Source organism: Apaloderma vittatum, unplaced genomic scaffold (assembly GCF_000703405.1).
Source record: "Apaloderma vittatum isolate BGI_N311 unplaced genomic scaffold, ASM70340v1 scaffold15251, whole genome shotgun sequence".
Classification (NCBI taxonomy): domain Eukaryota; kingdom Metazoa; phylum Chordata; class Aves; order Trogoniformes; family Trogonidae; genus Apaloderma; species Apaloderma vittatum.
The window spans coordinates 59,989-78,371 of record NW_009698664.1 but is presented as its reverse complement, the minus strand read 5'-3'; the positions used below and the strand labels follow the sequence as shown (position 1 = coordinate 78,371).

The following is an 18,383-nucleotide window of genomic DNA, read 5'->3' as shown; positions in this document are numbered from 1 at the left end:
TTCTGAGACTTCTACTACTTAAATATAATTTAAAAACAGATGTGAGTAAATTGATAAATATGAAATATCACAGCAACAAGTACGATATACAAAATAATTTCTTTAAACACACATCTCTAGAACTTTAAACTAGAAAGACAGACAACAACCACTGCAATTTTAAGAATGGATACCTTAAGTATAGCTCTTAAATCTTTATTTGCATTGTAAGTAAATTTCTTAAATTTTCAAAATAAATTATTTTTAATGAATGTTTTGAAATGAATGCTAAGTGCCCTCCAAAACCCACTGAAACCTAACTTTAAGTACTACTTTTTTCCCTCCAAATTTAACCTCTGCTCCAAATGGAAAATATGACCCATAGATAAAAGAGCATCAACTAAGTAAGAATAAGAATACCTTTTTGGATTAATAAGAATATCATATGGCATTCTTACAGCTTCTAGAAAAGAATTTTACAGTTAGGCTTCCATTTAATGCATGGGAAAACAGTCCATTATTTGAAGCAAATAATCAAGATTTCAATAGTTTGAAATAGACAATTTTGAGAGCACGATTGTGTCAGTAATATATCAAGTATAATCTCTGCATATTTGTCAAATCCACACCTTAGATAATAGGAACCTATGACAAGATCCATCCGAAAAGACTGATCTCCCTAAGCATCTTAATTATTTTGTATGCATGTAGTATAATATGAAATGTGAAAGTCTTATTCTAATTCCTAGCAGGACCACAATTTAGAAACATTCTGCCCCGAGCTGCCAAGTGAAAACAAAGCATTAGGACACCTACATAAGATCTGCTTGGAAGAACAGGAATGTAAGCACACGCTGCTGGCTTGACAACCGATATAAAACACTCAAAACCAAGTAGAAATGCACAGGCTTATGCTTTTGAAAGGATTTAAAGTCCTAAGCTAATGTGGAGTTAAGGCCATTTCTACAGGTAGGCATGCAGTGAGAAAAGCAGGTCAAGTCGCTAATCAGTGAAGAAGGAGCTACAGCCAAGTCAAGATACCTGTCCCACCTACACATAAACCATGATAAGAGACCGCTGCACAGATTCCTTTTATGTATGTCTAGAAGTGGAGACAGAAAGGAGCATGTGGCAGTATGTAGAGGATGGAGAGTAGGGACACTCATTGAAAAAAGTTTGTGATGCTCCTGTCTAAATTTAATTTGTGGTAAGGAACTGAGAAAGCTGAATGCAGACATAAACCAGGTGAGTTTCTGCCGTTGAAAGAACAAATTGGACAGTAAAATCTGCCAGACTGACAAAAAATCCCCAAAAGAAATACAGGGAAAAAAGCCTCGGTCTCCACAAAGCATGAAGTTTCTTACATATGATTCACATCCTCTTAACAGAGCAAGAGATACCATTATTTGTATTCCAAAGAACATAGAAGAATTATCTCATCAGCCTTTACTGATGTCTAGAATATGAGAGAAATCAGCATCAGAAAAAGGCCCCTTTCAGTTATTAAAAAATGAAAAGAGAAATAGAAATTTCTTGACCTGTTCCGCAAGAACAAAATCTGCAATTTGTCACGAGAATGGGAGCAGAAAAAAAAATTTTCAAAAATTATACAGTGTCCAGAACTGTTGAGTTAAAAGCAGGGAGCTAGGAAGAAAAAGTGTGATTTTTGAAAAATAAATAAAAGTTACCTGGTCTTTTATAAGACAAAGTGGATTAAAAAGGAGGCATGGCTACTTAGTGAAGATTTTTCATACCTTAGGTTGAAGAAATCTGTGACAAAGGCTGACTGATATTACTCCTGTATTGCAAATTACTTATCAGCTGTAAGAGATAGCATGGACCAGCAGAAGCAGAGTGTGACAAATATGCAGTAAAAACCAGAACGGGGACTGAAACCAGGCCGCAGTCATTCTGCGGCGCTCCTGCGAGTATGCTTTGGCAACTCAAAACCATAGGGCTTGAAAAATAAGAAAGCTGGTGTGTGATCTGAGAATCAATTGAAGTTTGGTACCAAAGGAAAGCAAAGCAAGAGCAGAGGATGCAGATGAATGTGGAACAATCAGAATGTAATGGTCTGGATGGTCTGAACAGTGGTTCAGACACAAGTCTAAGTAAAATAAATGTATAAAAGCACCTGTGTGAAGCAAAGTACTAATGCAGATTAGGCAGCTCTTTACCAGGCAGCTGTAGTGGGTTGCACAGGAAGCACAAGTCAATGTCATATTGCTGCAAAAATACAAATAAGCATCACTCTCCATAAACAGAAGTGGGATAACAAATGCTCAAAGACAGAGCCAATGACAAGGGTGTAATCTTCATGATAGGAGCTAAGCCGTTGGGAGAAGCGGTCAGACATCCCTTTTGGGCTCATCAGCCTCCCTGCAGAATGCGCGTGCTTTCAGTGCTTCTGTGATGGAGGAAAAAAAGTAGAAAGCTGCAGGGAAAACATAGCTGGTCTGACTTATTACAGTGAGTAATATAAAAAATGTTGACAAAGATCACACAGACAAAAAAAAGTGAGGATTTAGATGAAAAAACAAGTCAGCTGAAAGCTGGCAACCCAGGAGGAAAAAGAAATAAGAGATGGAGGGAGATACGAGAACTGAAGTTTTCAAGATGATACCTTATGCATTGAAAGGAGGTGGAGAAAGATGTGTCTCAGGAACAATATTATTTTTATCGAGGCACACTGCAACCAATCAAAACAATATTTTGAGTCATAACCTGGTTAGGAACCCGATAAAAATGCATGGAGTACATTTTAATTATTGCTTAGTTATGATAATTTCGATATTTTTTGACTAGCAGTGAAATAATTTCTCTTTTATTTTCTAGCTTTTTGTAAGGCACTATTCAAACATATCCTTGCAAACAACAAAGTAATAAAAAAATTCCAATTAACTTCTAAATTAGGACCTCAGTTAGGTTCTATGTAAATCACTTCATAGAAGTGATTTGCACAGGAAGCACAAGTCAATGTCATATTGCTGTAAAAATACAAATAAGCATCACTCTCCATAAACAGAAGTGGGATATGGGTTGTGGCCATGGGTGCACGTGAATGCAAAACGCTGCTTTTAAAATCTTGGGCTTCCCATGTAAACCAATTTCTGTTCAGATTAGAAACATTCTCAGTTTATAGGTAGCACGTATCCCAGTACAAATCTACATATAGGTACAGCTCTATAAATCATACATTTTACACACAGTTGTTAAAAAATGTAACTTCCTTTACAAACATTCTCTTTTGATTTATTTTCAAATATCTAATAATACCTTTTAAATAACTAGGAAGTGAACTTTGTTAGTGAGGACTCCATCAACTTTCTTTGCTACATTACACACCCAAGAACACCATCGTGTTGTACGACGCGCTGAAAGCCCAAAGCACAACACCGCCTCCACCACCACACCAAGGGCAAAGCTGTGAACCTGCGACATTGTGGCCATGGGTGCACGTGAATGCAAAACGCTGCTTTTAAAATCTTGGGCTTCCCATGTAAACCAATTTCTGTTCAGATACATCCAGCTAATTAGGTGTTGATCATTGTAAAGATATCTGGCTTAATTAGAACGTGAAGGCTGTCAGCAACTTTCAGATATGCTAAGCATGCCAGGGAACACTCAAGAGTCAAGGCCATTTTAAACTGCTGAGTGTCTTTTTTTTTTATGTTGACCACTGGAAATGCCATAGGAAAAAAGTTTATAAGAAAATGCTGTCCTTAAGGTGTGGCAAAAATCTTATTTGTGTTAAATTAATATCTATTTATCAAAAAAATGCAAGGAAGAATGAATGCAAAAAATGAAATATTTTTAACAGATACCAAATGTTTACCTACATTTGAAACAAAATTTCAGATAAGTTAATAAGATTTAGCACCACTCCACAGAGCCCAGCAAACACTTACACTTTCTCCAGAAACACTTTAAAATAACAAAAAAATTTCTGTCAGTCTCAAATTTTGTTTAAACAATATCTGTAAGGCACAACTGTGTAATTACAGCAAAATGAAAGGGCACTGCTACCAAACAGTGAATAAATGAGACGACGTATTTGGCTCAGAAATCTGAAGAATCACCAAAGGACAGACTACAACTATCTTCCAATGGAGTGAGGGAGAAATTAAGGAAGGAAAATCTACCCAAGAGCCCATGCAAACACCAGCCCAGTCATCTCACATCATTTAAATCTTCCCCTTGACTCTGGAACCAGGATCTGCACTTCTTGAATGTAACCAACTGAAGATTCTAGTGTAACACACTTCACAAAAATTTGGTGAAAGAAAAAATCCCACTGCTAGCTTGACCATATAAATGATAGAAGAATGTAAACTAAGGCACAATACATGTGCCTCTATGAATTAAAACATCTTTCTTGAACAGGAGTATTTTCCCAAAATTGGAACTGTCTCAGTATAATTAATCTGCTTTGTGATGGTCAGACTACATCAGTATTTTTTTTACAAGTTATGTCATCACTGGCTGTGTTGATTGACCTCTATGCTTTTCGATCTAACATCAGCTGAAAACTCTTAAGAGAGGATTTCAGAAAGGATATGCACTTGTCATATTTTCAAAAGTGCTTAGGCAGGCCTAGGAAAACTACTGTTTTCTCTTCTACAGGCTTAAGCAGAAAGACAGAAGACTGTCTATATAGTATTACCAGTTTCTAAAGAAACCTGAAAAATTTAACCATTTCCTCAGGACTGAGGACAAACAGGATAGCATGAGTATGAGTTTCTCAGCTTTTTTTAGGAAATAAAAGGAGAAAACAAAACAATACTAAATAAAAGGATGACATCCCCCCTACCTCCACAACTACGTATAAAATTGGGTATATAAATCCTACACAAAGGCTTAACGATCACAACACTAAACTACAGAAATTTCCTTGCAGGTAAGGGAAAATGAAAGAATTCAAAGTTGAGTTCTCTCAAGAGAAAGTCTACTCTTTCTCTCAAGAAAGAAGTCTACTCTTCAGGTAAGCAAAAGTAAAAATCCTTAGCTCAGAACCCTCAAAAAAACATACACAAAGGCTACAGGTAAATGATCACCATTTAAAACAAAACAGCACTCAAAACGCATAGACCTTGCACTAGATCACATGATGGGAGAAAAAGACAAGGGAAGCAATGCCTATGTAATTACATTTGGCAAGTGGAATTCCAGAGTGTAAAACACGACGGAGTATTGGCCTGTGGTATTAAAGATGCAGCTGATGCATTAAGGGGAATGAGGCAGGGACCACAAAGTTCATTGAATGAGTCAGAATTTATTTCACATGTATAGTCAACTATATATCAAGTCCATCTCTTTTACTTTTTTTTCTTCTGCATTAAAAATGGCCCACTTACTGAGAAGTCATTCATTTCAATATTCTTCCTACATTTTTCTGTTCATTTTCTTACTTCATTTTACATCTGCTTGTGAAAGAGTAACCTCCTTGTCCTGGCAATTACATTTATGAACATTTCTACCTGCTTAATCTGCATCACATGAAGCCAAGGAACTTTCTGATGAAAAGCCTTTGTGAAAAGAATTGATTTCTCAAAATCAACAGGTTTAATGACTGTTATGCTATGTCTCTCTTGCATTTCACCTAACCGTATATTTTAAATTTGTTCCTCATTAGGAGTGTAGCATGTGCTCCTTCATGAAAGAAAAGGCTGAAGAAATTTGCTAAAATTGTTTTTGTCAGTAGATCATTGATGTGAGATTAATGTTGTCCACGGTGGTAGAAAAGCGATTCACATTGTGTGCCCTTATTACTACTGGATTGCACTACCATACGATAAATAAGCAACAACTGATGTATAAAGAGAATTCACAAAATGCTTCATCCCCATTTTATGAAAATTTATGGTAATAGAAGTTTAAGAAAAGTTTTGTTTGTTGTCATATTAAGACAGATGTTATCAAAAGACAAATCAGCCTCATAAAAACACTTTTTTATAGTTAGTTTCCTAACTCCTATAGTCAACTTTGAAATTACTACAAAGACTAGCAAATTCTCATTTTAAATACTGCACTACCTTGATCACATTTAGACAGCATTTAAAAAGTTCAAATGTAATATTAAAATTGAAAATTTATATTCTCTACCAACAAATACAATAGATTATTAAAACTCCAGACTACTTGTAGAAAAGCCAAGTTATAGGAGAGAAAATGAAAAAGTTCATTTTAGATGAAGAAAATATCCTAGCTTTAAGTGATTAGAACTGATCTTTTTAAAGCTTTTCTATGTGCAATCTCTTACGAAGGGTACATAAACAGGTATATCATGTCATCACAGGGCGCAGTACTGTCTACTGCTGTAGTAGGTCCACACCCTCAGCTGCATGTGATAAATCCACACCCTCTCTGAAGTAGATTTTTAAAATACTCAGTACATTGTACCTTCCTAAAATGGAGTCTTTTATAGTGCGTCATTTTATTGCTGGATAATAGTCCCTCTTATTTTAGCTTGGCTTTCTTGAAGCCTTTTTGGATCTAGTCAGGCCAAGCCCAATGCACGTGAATGTGGTCTGCAGTGTTATAAGGAAACACACTGAACCACTTTCAGGGAAAGAAAACATAAATGCTTTCCTAAAAACAGGCTTACGTCATTTCCTTTGCCTTTTAGGAAATAAAAGGAGAAAACAAAGCAATACTAAATAAAAGGATGAGATGCCCCCTACCTCCCCAACTACATATAAAATTGGGTATATAAATCCAAATAAGAATGTTTCAGTGTTGCTAAAGAAATTAAAATGGTCAGAACATAGGTTTAGAGTAAAAACGAACTGCCCCTCAACATATCAAATGCATTGTTGAAGCAACAGGTCAGAAGTCAAGTAGTAACAACAGCATAAGGACCACTGCATCTACCATCCACCTTATCTTGGATAAAACAGGCAACAGTAAAAAGTGATTAACTCTCCTCTGTTGCTGCAGTGACTACACATCTAGTTCTGATTGCTCGATGCCACCTTGAGCTATAAGAGCTCGATGGCTTCATTCCCATTTGCACAGTGTGAAAAAAAACCCGAGCATGCATTAAAATTTGTTAACAACATTCTGCCTATCTGCCACAATGCTTCACAATAAAACAGCATCACATTTCTCTCTTTCCAGATTTTTAGTAGGACACCAAGATCAGTAAAACTTAAAGAAAAACTTTAAATATTGACCATAAATATTATTGACCATAAATGTGTATATAAGAACATTTCAAGCATGACAACAGACCAATGATATAATTTGTGATACCACATCAACAAAAATACAGTCCAAAGAACATATGAATGAATAATGATGTTTTCATGTGCATTACACTTCCAGATGCAGGAATTATGTTTGAAAACACATGCATGCACAGACAGAAATCATGTTGCGTCTCTTTAGCCAGTAGCTATACTGTAGACAAAAAACATTCATATGATTGATTTCCTTGGCTAGTGCAGATAGTACGCGATGTCAAATTAACATGCCGAAACAAGACAATCCCCTGATACTACAACAGTACACCCACAAAAGATTTGGGGTTACAAGTGTGGAGAAAATTCCAGAATCATAATTCTTTGTCTTTTAACATTTCCTTTATGAAAGAACATTCTGTCATATCCTTCCTAAAGACAACGATTGTTATGAGAAACTATAAGTAAAAGGGAAAATAACAAAAACTGTAAATGAAGTAATGTAAAATATCAAAATAGTTATCAGATTTCCTAAAGATCCAAAATTAAAGGAGGATAGTTACCAGGTAAATAAAATTTAGTCCCAATTAAAACTAACATGAGACTGTATCACAGTAATAGGGCTTATGTTGCCATAGCAAGAAAATGTTTAAAGATAAATATAATTCAAATATAAAATTTTCACAACTACAGTTGAAATGATGAAATAAATGTATGAGAGAGCTCTTTCTTCATTTACAAAAAAGAAATAGACAGATGCTACCCTTTCTTTTTATAGTTCTGTCTTTTTTACAACAATCTTGTGTAAAGGTTTGAACTTCTTAAAAACACTTTTTTTTTTTTACGTTTGACCTCAAATTGGTGAATTAAAATACAAGATAATAGTCTAAGGACAAAAAAATGCTGTACTTTGGAAAAGCAGGGTTACACTGAATGAGCTTAATATGAAGAATTTTATATATCATATAAAACATAAAAAGAAACAAAGTATACAAGAGCCATAGTATCATTTACATTACAAATTAAATTAACTTTTGAGTTTATTATCAGGGATAGTTTTCTACAATATAGAATACAAAGGGGGACATAAGATTTTGCTCTGATGTTTTGAATAGTTCTGGCAATATAATCAGATTAGCTAACACAATATTGTTTCTACAGCTGAATACTTCTGCAGTAATTTAATTCCTATTGCAGAACTTTTTATTCTACTTGGTATTTCACACCCTAGTTATTTTACTGAAATGAGTTGAGACTTCTGTTTAAGGAGATCTTTTCACCCAACAGAAGAAATAATTTCACAAGTGGTACCCACTTTGTAAGGAATGTAACAGCCTTTCTGAGATCACAGTTGTATTACTAAGTATTACAAGTATCTAGCTTTAAAAATGGATTTAATATTGCACTAGCCTAAAAAGATTTCAAGCGAATGCATTTAGCATAGTAACTGTATATTGTACTTGTCTAGAATAATTTTACATTTTAAATTGTTCTGTAACAATTCAATGCTCAAAGCCTTTGGAGTAAGCAGATTTCATCTGGCATTGAATGGATACTGAAACGGATCCCTCAATGAATACTTCTCAGAAGTACATAGCACTATCTTTTACTGTATAATTATAAAACCATTACAGATTTATATTAGAAATCATTCACTGACATTTTTTTTAAACAATCGTATGTTAACACACTGAATTTCTGCTTCAATTTCCAATTTAACCTTCCTCACAACATGAGAAACTACCTAAAGGAATGAAAATCTGTTCTTTTTGAAATCAACTGAAGTCAGTTGCAACTGACTTCAGACGTATCAGAACCTGATTTGCTGTCTGCCTGAACTATATTAGTTACCTCTTTTTCTTTTATCGTGGTGTGTTATGCCCATAACAGAATGTAACACACCTATTGTAGCCGGAAGATCCATGTAGAATATTATTACACTTAAAAATGCGCTTTCTGTGTTATTCTGATGTTTTACAATGTTTAATTTCATGAATTCTCTGAAATAAAAATGAGTATCATGCAATAAAAAAATAAATTCAAAGTGCTTAGTTGTTTGACTTCTCCAATTCTTTTAAGATTTAATTTTAAGATGAAGGGGGGAACAGGAACTTACCTACTTGGTACTTTGGGTAATAAGTTGCCATTTGTCCACTACTGCATGACTGTCTCTTATGCCTTTTTCTTATATTTGTATCAGTGGTCTCCCATTGTGGACTTTTTCTTTTGTTTATTCTGATAAGAACTTCAGAACTACCAGCAGGCTTATTGTCATGATTTACAGCACTACTTAATTTTCTGCTGTGAAACTGATCATCCAGCCTTTCAGTCACTTTAGAAGAATTAGATCCTTTAGATATTTCCATTTCATTTTCTTGTTTCTGTAATGCATTTTGCTTAGTAGAATGGGACCTTAAAAGATGCTGTCTTTTTTCGTCCATATAGGCCTGACTGCTTTTACTTTCAACAGCTTCAGGAGAATAAATGACATTATTTAGCTTAAATGAATTGTGCTGCTCAATATGGTTGATTTTTCTCAGAAATATCCTACAATCTTTAAAGGTTTTGGCTTTCCAAGTATTTTGAAACAGTTTATCTTGGCTTTGTTCTTTCCTAAAATTTTGCTGGCAATAAATTGTTCCATTTGTCTCTGCATGTGACTTAAGTATATTTGCTAAACCAGGATGTGGGTTAAAGTCAGAAGATTCCATCATCTGTTGAACAAATGCATCTCTGGCTTCATTTTCAGTTGGCAAGAGGCTACTCTGAGATTCTACCAAAGTCTGAGTGGGCTGGATTTCTACTGCATTTTTTTCCTGGAGCTTGGGCATTTCATCAATGGTTTCCTCACTTGTACTTTTAAACTGGCTTTGGCAGAAGAACTGCAAGTTTTTCTTTTTTGATTTCCAGCCTCCGGGAGCCTGATTATAGAGCTTTTTTGTTTGTCCCCATCTATCACACTGTAACTTCTTAAATTCATTTCTTTTTAATCTGGCTAATGTAAAATTACTTTTCATGCTTAAGACTGGAGACCTCACCATGTTATGTAATATCTGTAATTTCCCTGCTGGTTTTGAAGGAGAGGATAGTGCAAACTTTTTAAAGTGCTTTCTGAAAGGGCAAGTACTAAGATCAGATTGTTTCGTTTCCACCTTTATCTCTCTAGTGCTAACTACTTCTAAAGGATTGCGAGCATTGGCCTTTCTCACTAGAGAGAGAGACTGTGTTTCTGTTGTTTGCATAAACCAGGTGCAGAGTTCATTCATATTACACTTTTTCTGAAAAAGCATTCTTACAGGTGATGCCTCAAGTTCTACAAGGCAGGAGTCTAAAGGGTTTGACATTTCAGTATTACAGTTTTGTTCAATGGGCCCCCCTTTTTCACACACACATCTATCAACCTCATTTCCCCCCACTCGCAACCAGGTATTAGTTATCTGTTCAAATCTATTATTTAGTTCTTCCAGCAAAGTGTCACTTGAAGTGGAAGTAGCCCACCACCTGAGAGAGGGAGAAGATGAAAAAATGGGATCCGATGACACTTCATTAATGGGCTTGAGTTCACCATCCTTAAGATCCTTACTTCCTGAAATTCTCCGTTCTGAGATATCTTTGGATGTTGTGCTCCGATTTGATTGCCTATGTCTTTCCTTTCGATCTTTAGCTTTTTTCAAATGCAGTTTGTAAGATTTATGTAGTAAGGCACTTCTACAAGTAAATGCACTAGAAGATGCTAATGAATGTAAAAAATGCAGTGAGGGTTTTCTGTCTCTTGCAGAATGTCTCGATGGAATCTCACGTTTTCTTGACACTTTTGTAATAACATTGTTTGATCCATCCTCTCTAGAATCTTTCCGTGTGCTCTTTACTTGACCAATATTATTGCACAGTTGATTTTTTCTCTCCTGTGGCACGTTTTTTTCTAACACATTCTGCTGTTGTAAAGGAGGCAAACAGTTGCTAATACTCACTTTTCTTTCCTGAGGTGAAGCTCTATTAACAGTCACCGATATGCCAGAGATTTTTACTTTTGCTGGTCTACCAGGTTTTCGAATGGTGGTTAACGGCTTCTTAATTGGCCGTATAATATTGCTGCAAGGGTGTGGTGATGCTAGGTTGCTCTTGATAGGTCTGACATAGTCATAACCAGAGATCTCGTTCTCAGTAGATGAATCCTGTAAGGCTTTTACTATTTCCGTCAAAGCATTTTCAGCTTCTGAATTGTGCCTCACTTTGCTGTGGTCATTGGCAAAACTTGAATCAATGTGTTGTGTGGGCAGCATGCTGATTACATTTATATTTCCTTCAGAAACATGTCTTTTAGTCCTTCTTGACCTTCCAAAAACAACTGTCACAGTAATATTTTTGTTGGCGTTAACTTCTTCCATTACTGCTGCATCAGATTTGGAACTTTTACCATCGCTGCTGAACTCAGGTCTGGGTTCTGTGCTTTCAGTCATGTCTATTTTTGGTTTTGGAGGCCGCCCAATAGGTCTCTTAACCTGCTTAACAACTTGAGGACCTATTTTCTTTGGTCTACCAGGTTTTCTTTTTAAAACCGATTCACTGCTACTGCTTGACTTCACAACTTCATCATTTTGTTTCGAGTCGTTTGAGTTAGTTTGACCAGCTGGACAAGAGCTTGTAATTGCTTCTGCACAAACACAACTTGACTCCTCCCTGGTATCATTTTCACTATAATCACCACCCTTGACACAGACTTCATGAGAAAGATCTCCTGTGGCATGTTTGTCTAACAAAGTGTTTGCGTGCCCCTGAAATAAACAAATATCTGTGCTTCCTTTAGAAGATGCAGCTGCAGATGTCAAAGTATATTTGACTCCTTCACTACTGTTAACCTCTGAGACAAACATAAGCTTAATAGGGCTAGAGTAGTTTACAGGAGAAGAGATCTCCCCAGCTTCCAAAGTTGTATGCAAGTCCCCATTACTGGGAGTTGAACTGGACGAATCAAAGGTCAGAGATTTCACAAGGCTGTCATTAATTCCTTGATCTATAGCCAATTCTTGTTTGTTTGTTGTTACATACATAGTTTTGATTTTACTGGTGCTTGGCACATGTGAATGTGGAAGGAAGCTTTGTCCTGTGCATCCCATTTCACTCAGAGGGAAAGGTAAGCCTCTTCTAGCAGCTGGGTTCATAACCTGCTCATAAACACTAGCTTTTAATTTTTGGCTTATTTTGTAACTATCTAGCAACGAGCTGTCAGTCTTTCTGGCTAAATTTATTGTATCTTCTAGACGCTCTACAACAACTTGCAGATTTGTATCTCTCACAATTTTTCTTATATTTATGTCACTGCATCTTTCAGCATGATCACCTTTATTTATTTTCATTTTTTCCAAACTTTCTAAAGACTTTCTTGCATTGGATGACTTTCTAAACACAATATTGTTCGTTACATACACAGAATACCATCCAGGAGGCACAATGTTACGTTTAGTTCTGCCCAAGATTCCATTACTCTCATCCTTTAGAGGAACCTGATCAGTCTCTCTTAAGGTTGCACACTCTCCTTGTGTTTTGGGGAGTTTTGCCTGGCTGGCTGCAATAGCACTGTTTTCTGAAAGAACTACAAAGCCGGAGCTGGTTTGAAAATTAGCAAGAGGTAGTTTGAAAGGCTCTGTTTGGTGTACTGGAAAGCACATTGGTTTGGTTTGGCAATTCATGCATGGACTACTTTCAAGATGTTGCAAAGCCTCATCTTCTATCACAGTAAAACCGTGTCTCTTACTTGGATATATTTTATCAAATTTCTTTGTAGACTTCTTTGTATTTCTCTCAGAAATTGACTTTTTTCTTACAAGAGTTTCATCAAGGCTTGCAAGCTCCCTCTTGATTTGCAACGACTGTCGCCGAATGAATGGTGAATCAGGAGAATTATATGTTGCAAATAAAGTTTCCTGACGCTTGCGAAATCTTGTCTGGATAATTTTATTTTCCATTTGTTTATCATGTTGGTGAAGTAATTCCATAAAGCTGTAATCACTTGCTTTAGCATTATGCAAAAGAGAGGTTATGAAGTCTCCTAATTTGACATCATTTTCTGGTGCCCTGTCACTGCTAGAAAGTTTTACAAGATTTGTTGCGATATCTGTAGTATCTATTGATTTTAACTTTTCGTTAATACGGTCCATTAAATCTTGAAAAATGGCAGCATGTTCACCTTTCTCAGCCTTCTCGGAATTTATATAGTAATTGTTGCTTTCTTGGTCTGTTGACAGCAACATTCCATCTGAATATTCAGTCTCTTTTCCTCTGCATGTTTTACCTTTGTATTCGAATTCTCCTTTGCTTCCTTCAGCTGGCAAGAGGGCTGGAGGCTGGGTGATGGCTCTCTCAAGCTTGTTATTGTCTAAAGCTGGAAAATCTATAACCGATCCTTCTGATGGTTCAAATTCTTTACTCTGTACAGGTGACAGCGGAGGTGGTGATGGGCTGCGAGATCTATTTGAATTTTTAATGCTGTTCAAGAGATCACAGTCCTTAGTTGAATATCCACATGCTGCTGCTTTCACAGAATAACTGTTAGAATTTTGCAATGGTTCAGCACAATAATTATGAGAGCTACATGCTTTGTTCACCATTGTCTTAATACATCCGATCGCTACAGCTTGGCATGACAAAGAATGGAAATCTTTAATACAGAGAGAAAGAGACGGTAAAGTGTTTGGTCTTTGATTTTGTGAACAGCACCTTTTTGTCAGCATATGTCCATTGCAATTGCAAAATGAAACGTGAACATCCTCTTCAGTAAGGGAACTGGGAGTTTCAGAGTGGACCAAATGTGTTTGCTTGCAACTGCAAGCTATAGGAACGTTTTCCTCTTGTATTAAAAATTTTAACATAGCCAAAGTCTGTTGCCAGTGATATGAACAAAAAGACTCCAAAACTTTGCTTAATGTTGATTTTCTTTTTTCCAAATTAGCTGTTTCCTCTGAATTTGCATCAGCTGTTGAGCTTGAACTGAAAATGAAAACAAATCAAAACAAAATATAAATTACAGTAAACCACCACATCTACTGTTTGTTATAATGGTTAAACTCAAGCCTAAAAACCTGAATTTTGCAAAACAGTTCTGTTCTCATCTGCACTATTCAATCATACTTGCAAGTCCCACTAGCAACTATGTGCATCTTATCGATAGAGGTGATAGTCCTACCATAAGAAAAATAATCAAGAAGAAATTAAGGGACAAAAAGAATGGTTTGAAATACAGCTTCTTGTATCTAAATGTAATTACAGTAATATTAACTTTCTGATATTTCAAACTACCTTAGTGATTAACGAAGGAAAACTTCATCAAGAACCTGGGAATCTTTGTGTTACTCCCATTTCATAAACTGAGGCACAGAGAGGGCAAATGACTTGTGTAAGGTCACAATCCAAGGTTGTGGCAGAGGCAAGAATAGATCCATCTCTCCTGAATCCCTCTCTAAGATATGGACATACCAAAATGTATTGAAGGCTCTTCAGGATACTTTTATGATCCTTCCAAAGACATTTTTACTTATGTATTTTTGAAGAAGACTTAATAGACTAACAGAAAATGGAAAAAGTAGCCGCTTGCTAATGCTACTGGTTTTGCAGATAAAAATTTCCCTTTTAAATAAACAATAGTGGTGCATCACAGGCTCTTCACTGCAATATGCTACGCACGCACACACACACACACACACACATTCCCTCGTTAAACAAAAACAGAGATAATCACCACCGGAATAAATAATTTCTTTGACAAAAGTTAATATCCTTTAAATCTCAAATACAGGATAGGCCTATATTTAAATAAAGAGTTCTGAGCAGTTGTTATTAACTAAAAATAAAATCACTTATAAAGTACTACCTTAACTATTTAATTAATTTCTTATAAATTATGAAAACTAATGTCACTACTTACCTAATCAATCATTTATATTGAAAAGCTGACAATTTTCCATGGTAGAAATTAATACAGATATTTCTTCAATTAAATACAAAATCCTTATGCTGGATAGCTACTATCAACAGAGAGTTAACACCTAATTCAAATGCTTTACTGAAACCAATTACATGAGCAGAAAATGTTAGAAGAATTCTGTTTTAGAAAAGTATGTATTGTTTAAACATATCACCAAACTCTGAACATGACACTAACTTTTCACCCTACTATTATCTTCTGTAGTTTTTTGCATTTATGCCTATACTTTGGAAAAAAATCATCTTGATTGGATTTACAAGTGTACCGGATCAAAGAACAAACATTTTTGAAATTAAGTGTGCTGCATTTATATAAAGCTACCTATTAATTTATTAACTCATACCCAATGTTATTAGCATCAATAATAACCTTTAGCTTCAGATTTGTTACTGGAAGGTGTACATACAAGTTTGTCTTTTTATTATCCCACACAGATTTTAAAAGTTTAGAATTTAAATCCAGCAAACTATGCTTAATGATTCCTCATGTTTCTTTTCCCTCTCCCATAATATTTACCATGAAATGGCATATATTCAAAGTCAAGCATCTAGATGATACTAATGCCTAAAAGCGTAATATACTTGTGATAGATACTAGCTGAAATTGTGATTACGTTTAAACTGAAAAAAACCCCTCTTTCCACTTGCAATCTAAAGTAAAACCAGTATTATTCAAGGGCATGTCATTGTCAGGATGTCACTGGTTTTGAAAAACCGCTTCACTGAGAATAGTCTGAGTGTTACTCAGTCCAAACTCAGGAGTCACGAGGTGTTGAAATATATCCCTACACTTGTGGAAACAAAGCTTACTGTAGTAAAACAATTATGGATAAAAACTAATTGTCCTTCCCATCACAATGATTTTAATTAAATGTTTTGAAAGGCCAGATAGAAAGAAAATTAACACAGCACTAGGTCTTCAACATTTCATTTGTAAATCATAGTAAATTTGTTAAGCACTGATTTGCTAAAAAGATGGCTATCGCACAGTCTTTTTAGACTAGATCTCTAGACAGGCATCTCTCTGTCTAGACCTGCAAAGTATGTCTAAGGAAATTTCACTGGAGACGTTTAATTGCAAAGACCTCTATCCATAACTGCTATTTAAAATATGCTCTCTTGCGGAAGAAACTTCAGAGCCCTACAGCCTTCTAAAAGTCAGTAAATAAAACCCCCCAAAAAACCAAACAGAAGAAAAAAAAGAAAAGCTTCAAAACTGTTTTGAGTTTGCTATGTGGAGAACAATGTGTTGTATAAAGTAATACTCTGGTTATCACAGACATACTGGCCACCCTTTACTTGTTATCTATCCTTGTGTAATATCTATAAACCCATTTCCCTTAACATGTGTTAGTTTCTAAAGCTGACAGACAACTTCATCTATTCTATCGCAACAGCACCACACCCTAAACGATCTTCCAAATTTCTGAAAGCATATCAACCCCTCACCCAGTCGCCATCTGATGTAAGATTATGGGATTTTATTTCCTGTAATTCCCTCCTATAGCCCTTTGAATTTGTGTTGTCACAGACTTGTTAAGACTATCCTCAAGGTAAAGGGCTTAAACAATAATTTCATAGAAGGAAGAACTATCACTGCCACTGCTTCCTTCACAGAACAGGCTTGCACTTTCTAAGAATTACACACAAAAATAGAGCTAGAGAAATTGGGTAGGAAATGGGAGGGGTTGAGAGGATCAATAGCACTGCTCTCCCAGTATCTTCTGTGCATGGTATCTCTGAAGACAAAAGTGAGGCATGGAATGACATTATTTCCCTGCTGGAGGGCAGGGAATACCACGGAGTGGGGACTGACGGGAGTCCAAAGGCAGAGATGTGCTAAGGTTAAGTACCAGCCTTTCAGTGTGTTACTTAACATATAAAAAAGTAAACCTTTGCCTCCTCCACAAAGCCAAAAAATTATGATGAAACTATGGACTCCCCAAAGTCGTCCCTCCCTTAGAGTTCTACCCTCTGTTGTCTCAGCCACAGACAAGATAGAAAAATCTAGCAACTTCTTTGCAGACTGGGACCAGGAACAAAACTGGGAAGAGAACATACTTTCAAGTATTTGTATGAACATCATAGAACTACTATTACAGCATAAATTTGAATTATAGAAATATCTGTTTTCTGACTTTACTAAGCAAGTAAATCCCTCAAGCGATATACCTGTAATACATAATAGAAAATTTTTAGCTTCAAACTAAGGAATGGAAATTATAAAATTAGTTTAATGAATCTCTCATTTGTGAGCAATGAATCAAATCTGAGAAATCATCCTTCCTTGAAGCTATTATTTCTAAAATTGTCATAGTAAATTAGCCATGATGTGCTTAATTTGTACAGTTCTTGATCTTATGCCACTGCTAACAAACTTGTGCCTCAGGAGTAAGTCAAATGAGTCAGCGCACAGGTTTTTGTTTCTTTCTTTTTTTTTTTTTTTTACTGAATGAGCAAATCAATCACACATCAGTGTTGTAAATTTATGTGCAAAAGCATTGAAGTGCTTTACTACAAATTACAACGTAGAAACACGTTAACTAAACGATTAAATTCATACAATCAGATTTAGGAATATAACAACACAAAGAAGAAACAGAATTACAGTACATTTACAACACAAGACAAATACATGGAATTCATTAGAAAATATTGTAATAAATAATTCATGAATTATAGTGCAATTGATTTATGCATAAATATAACTAATTGCCTAAAAATCAGTTGTTAACAAAAAAATCTGTCAAAAATCAAGGCAGCCACAGAGTTTTACTAAATTACTGCGACAATGGAAATACTGCAATTAAAAAACAAATACAAGTATTTGTACTGTAAACAACTAAAAAAATCAGTCTCACTAAAGTTAATATACAATTTAATATAAAATTGTCATTAGCTACCAGAAATGGTTTAAACAGCTTTACTGAGAAGTAGTTCTAAAAACAGAGGCACTGTTTTTTTAATATAAAATACTTGAGAAACATTCAAATAAGTAGAAAGCATGTAGGGCTTGCTTTCATCTTCATTTAAAATTCTGCTGAAACAGGAATTTTCAGAAATTGTCGATTACTAAGTAGTGACTGGTAACTGAATTTATAAAACAGTTCAAAATGTGTAATTTAAAATGACATTTAATGGAATACATAGGGGTTGGGGAAGGAGAATCTACACATTTCCCTGCGTTTCCTTAGTTGTGTAATCAAAAGTTAGCCTAATAATTAGAAACAAATAATTCTGTTCCTT

The 18,383-nt window shown here is 35.4% G+C and overlaps 1 protein-coding gene across 1 annotated transcript; it reads right to left on the bottom strand.

The window, feature by feature from the left end:
- Positions 1 to 9,244: 9,244 nt before the first annotated feature.
- On the bottom strand, positions 9,245 to 13,786 carry LOC104280458. The gene has a single exon (XM_009878115.1). The coding sequence runs from the start codon at positions 13,763 to 13,765 to the stop codon at positions 9,245 to 9,247; it is 4,521 nt and encodes a 1,506-aa protein (XP_009876417.1). The 5' UTR covers positions 13,766 to 13,786.
- Positions 13,787 to 18,383: the final 4,597 nt, after the last annotated feature.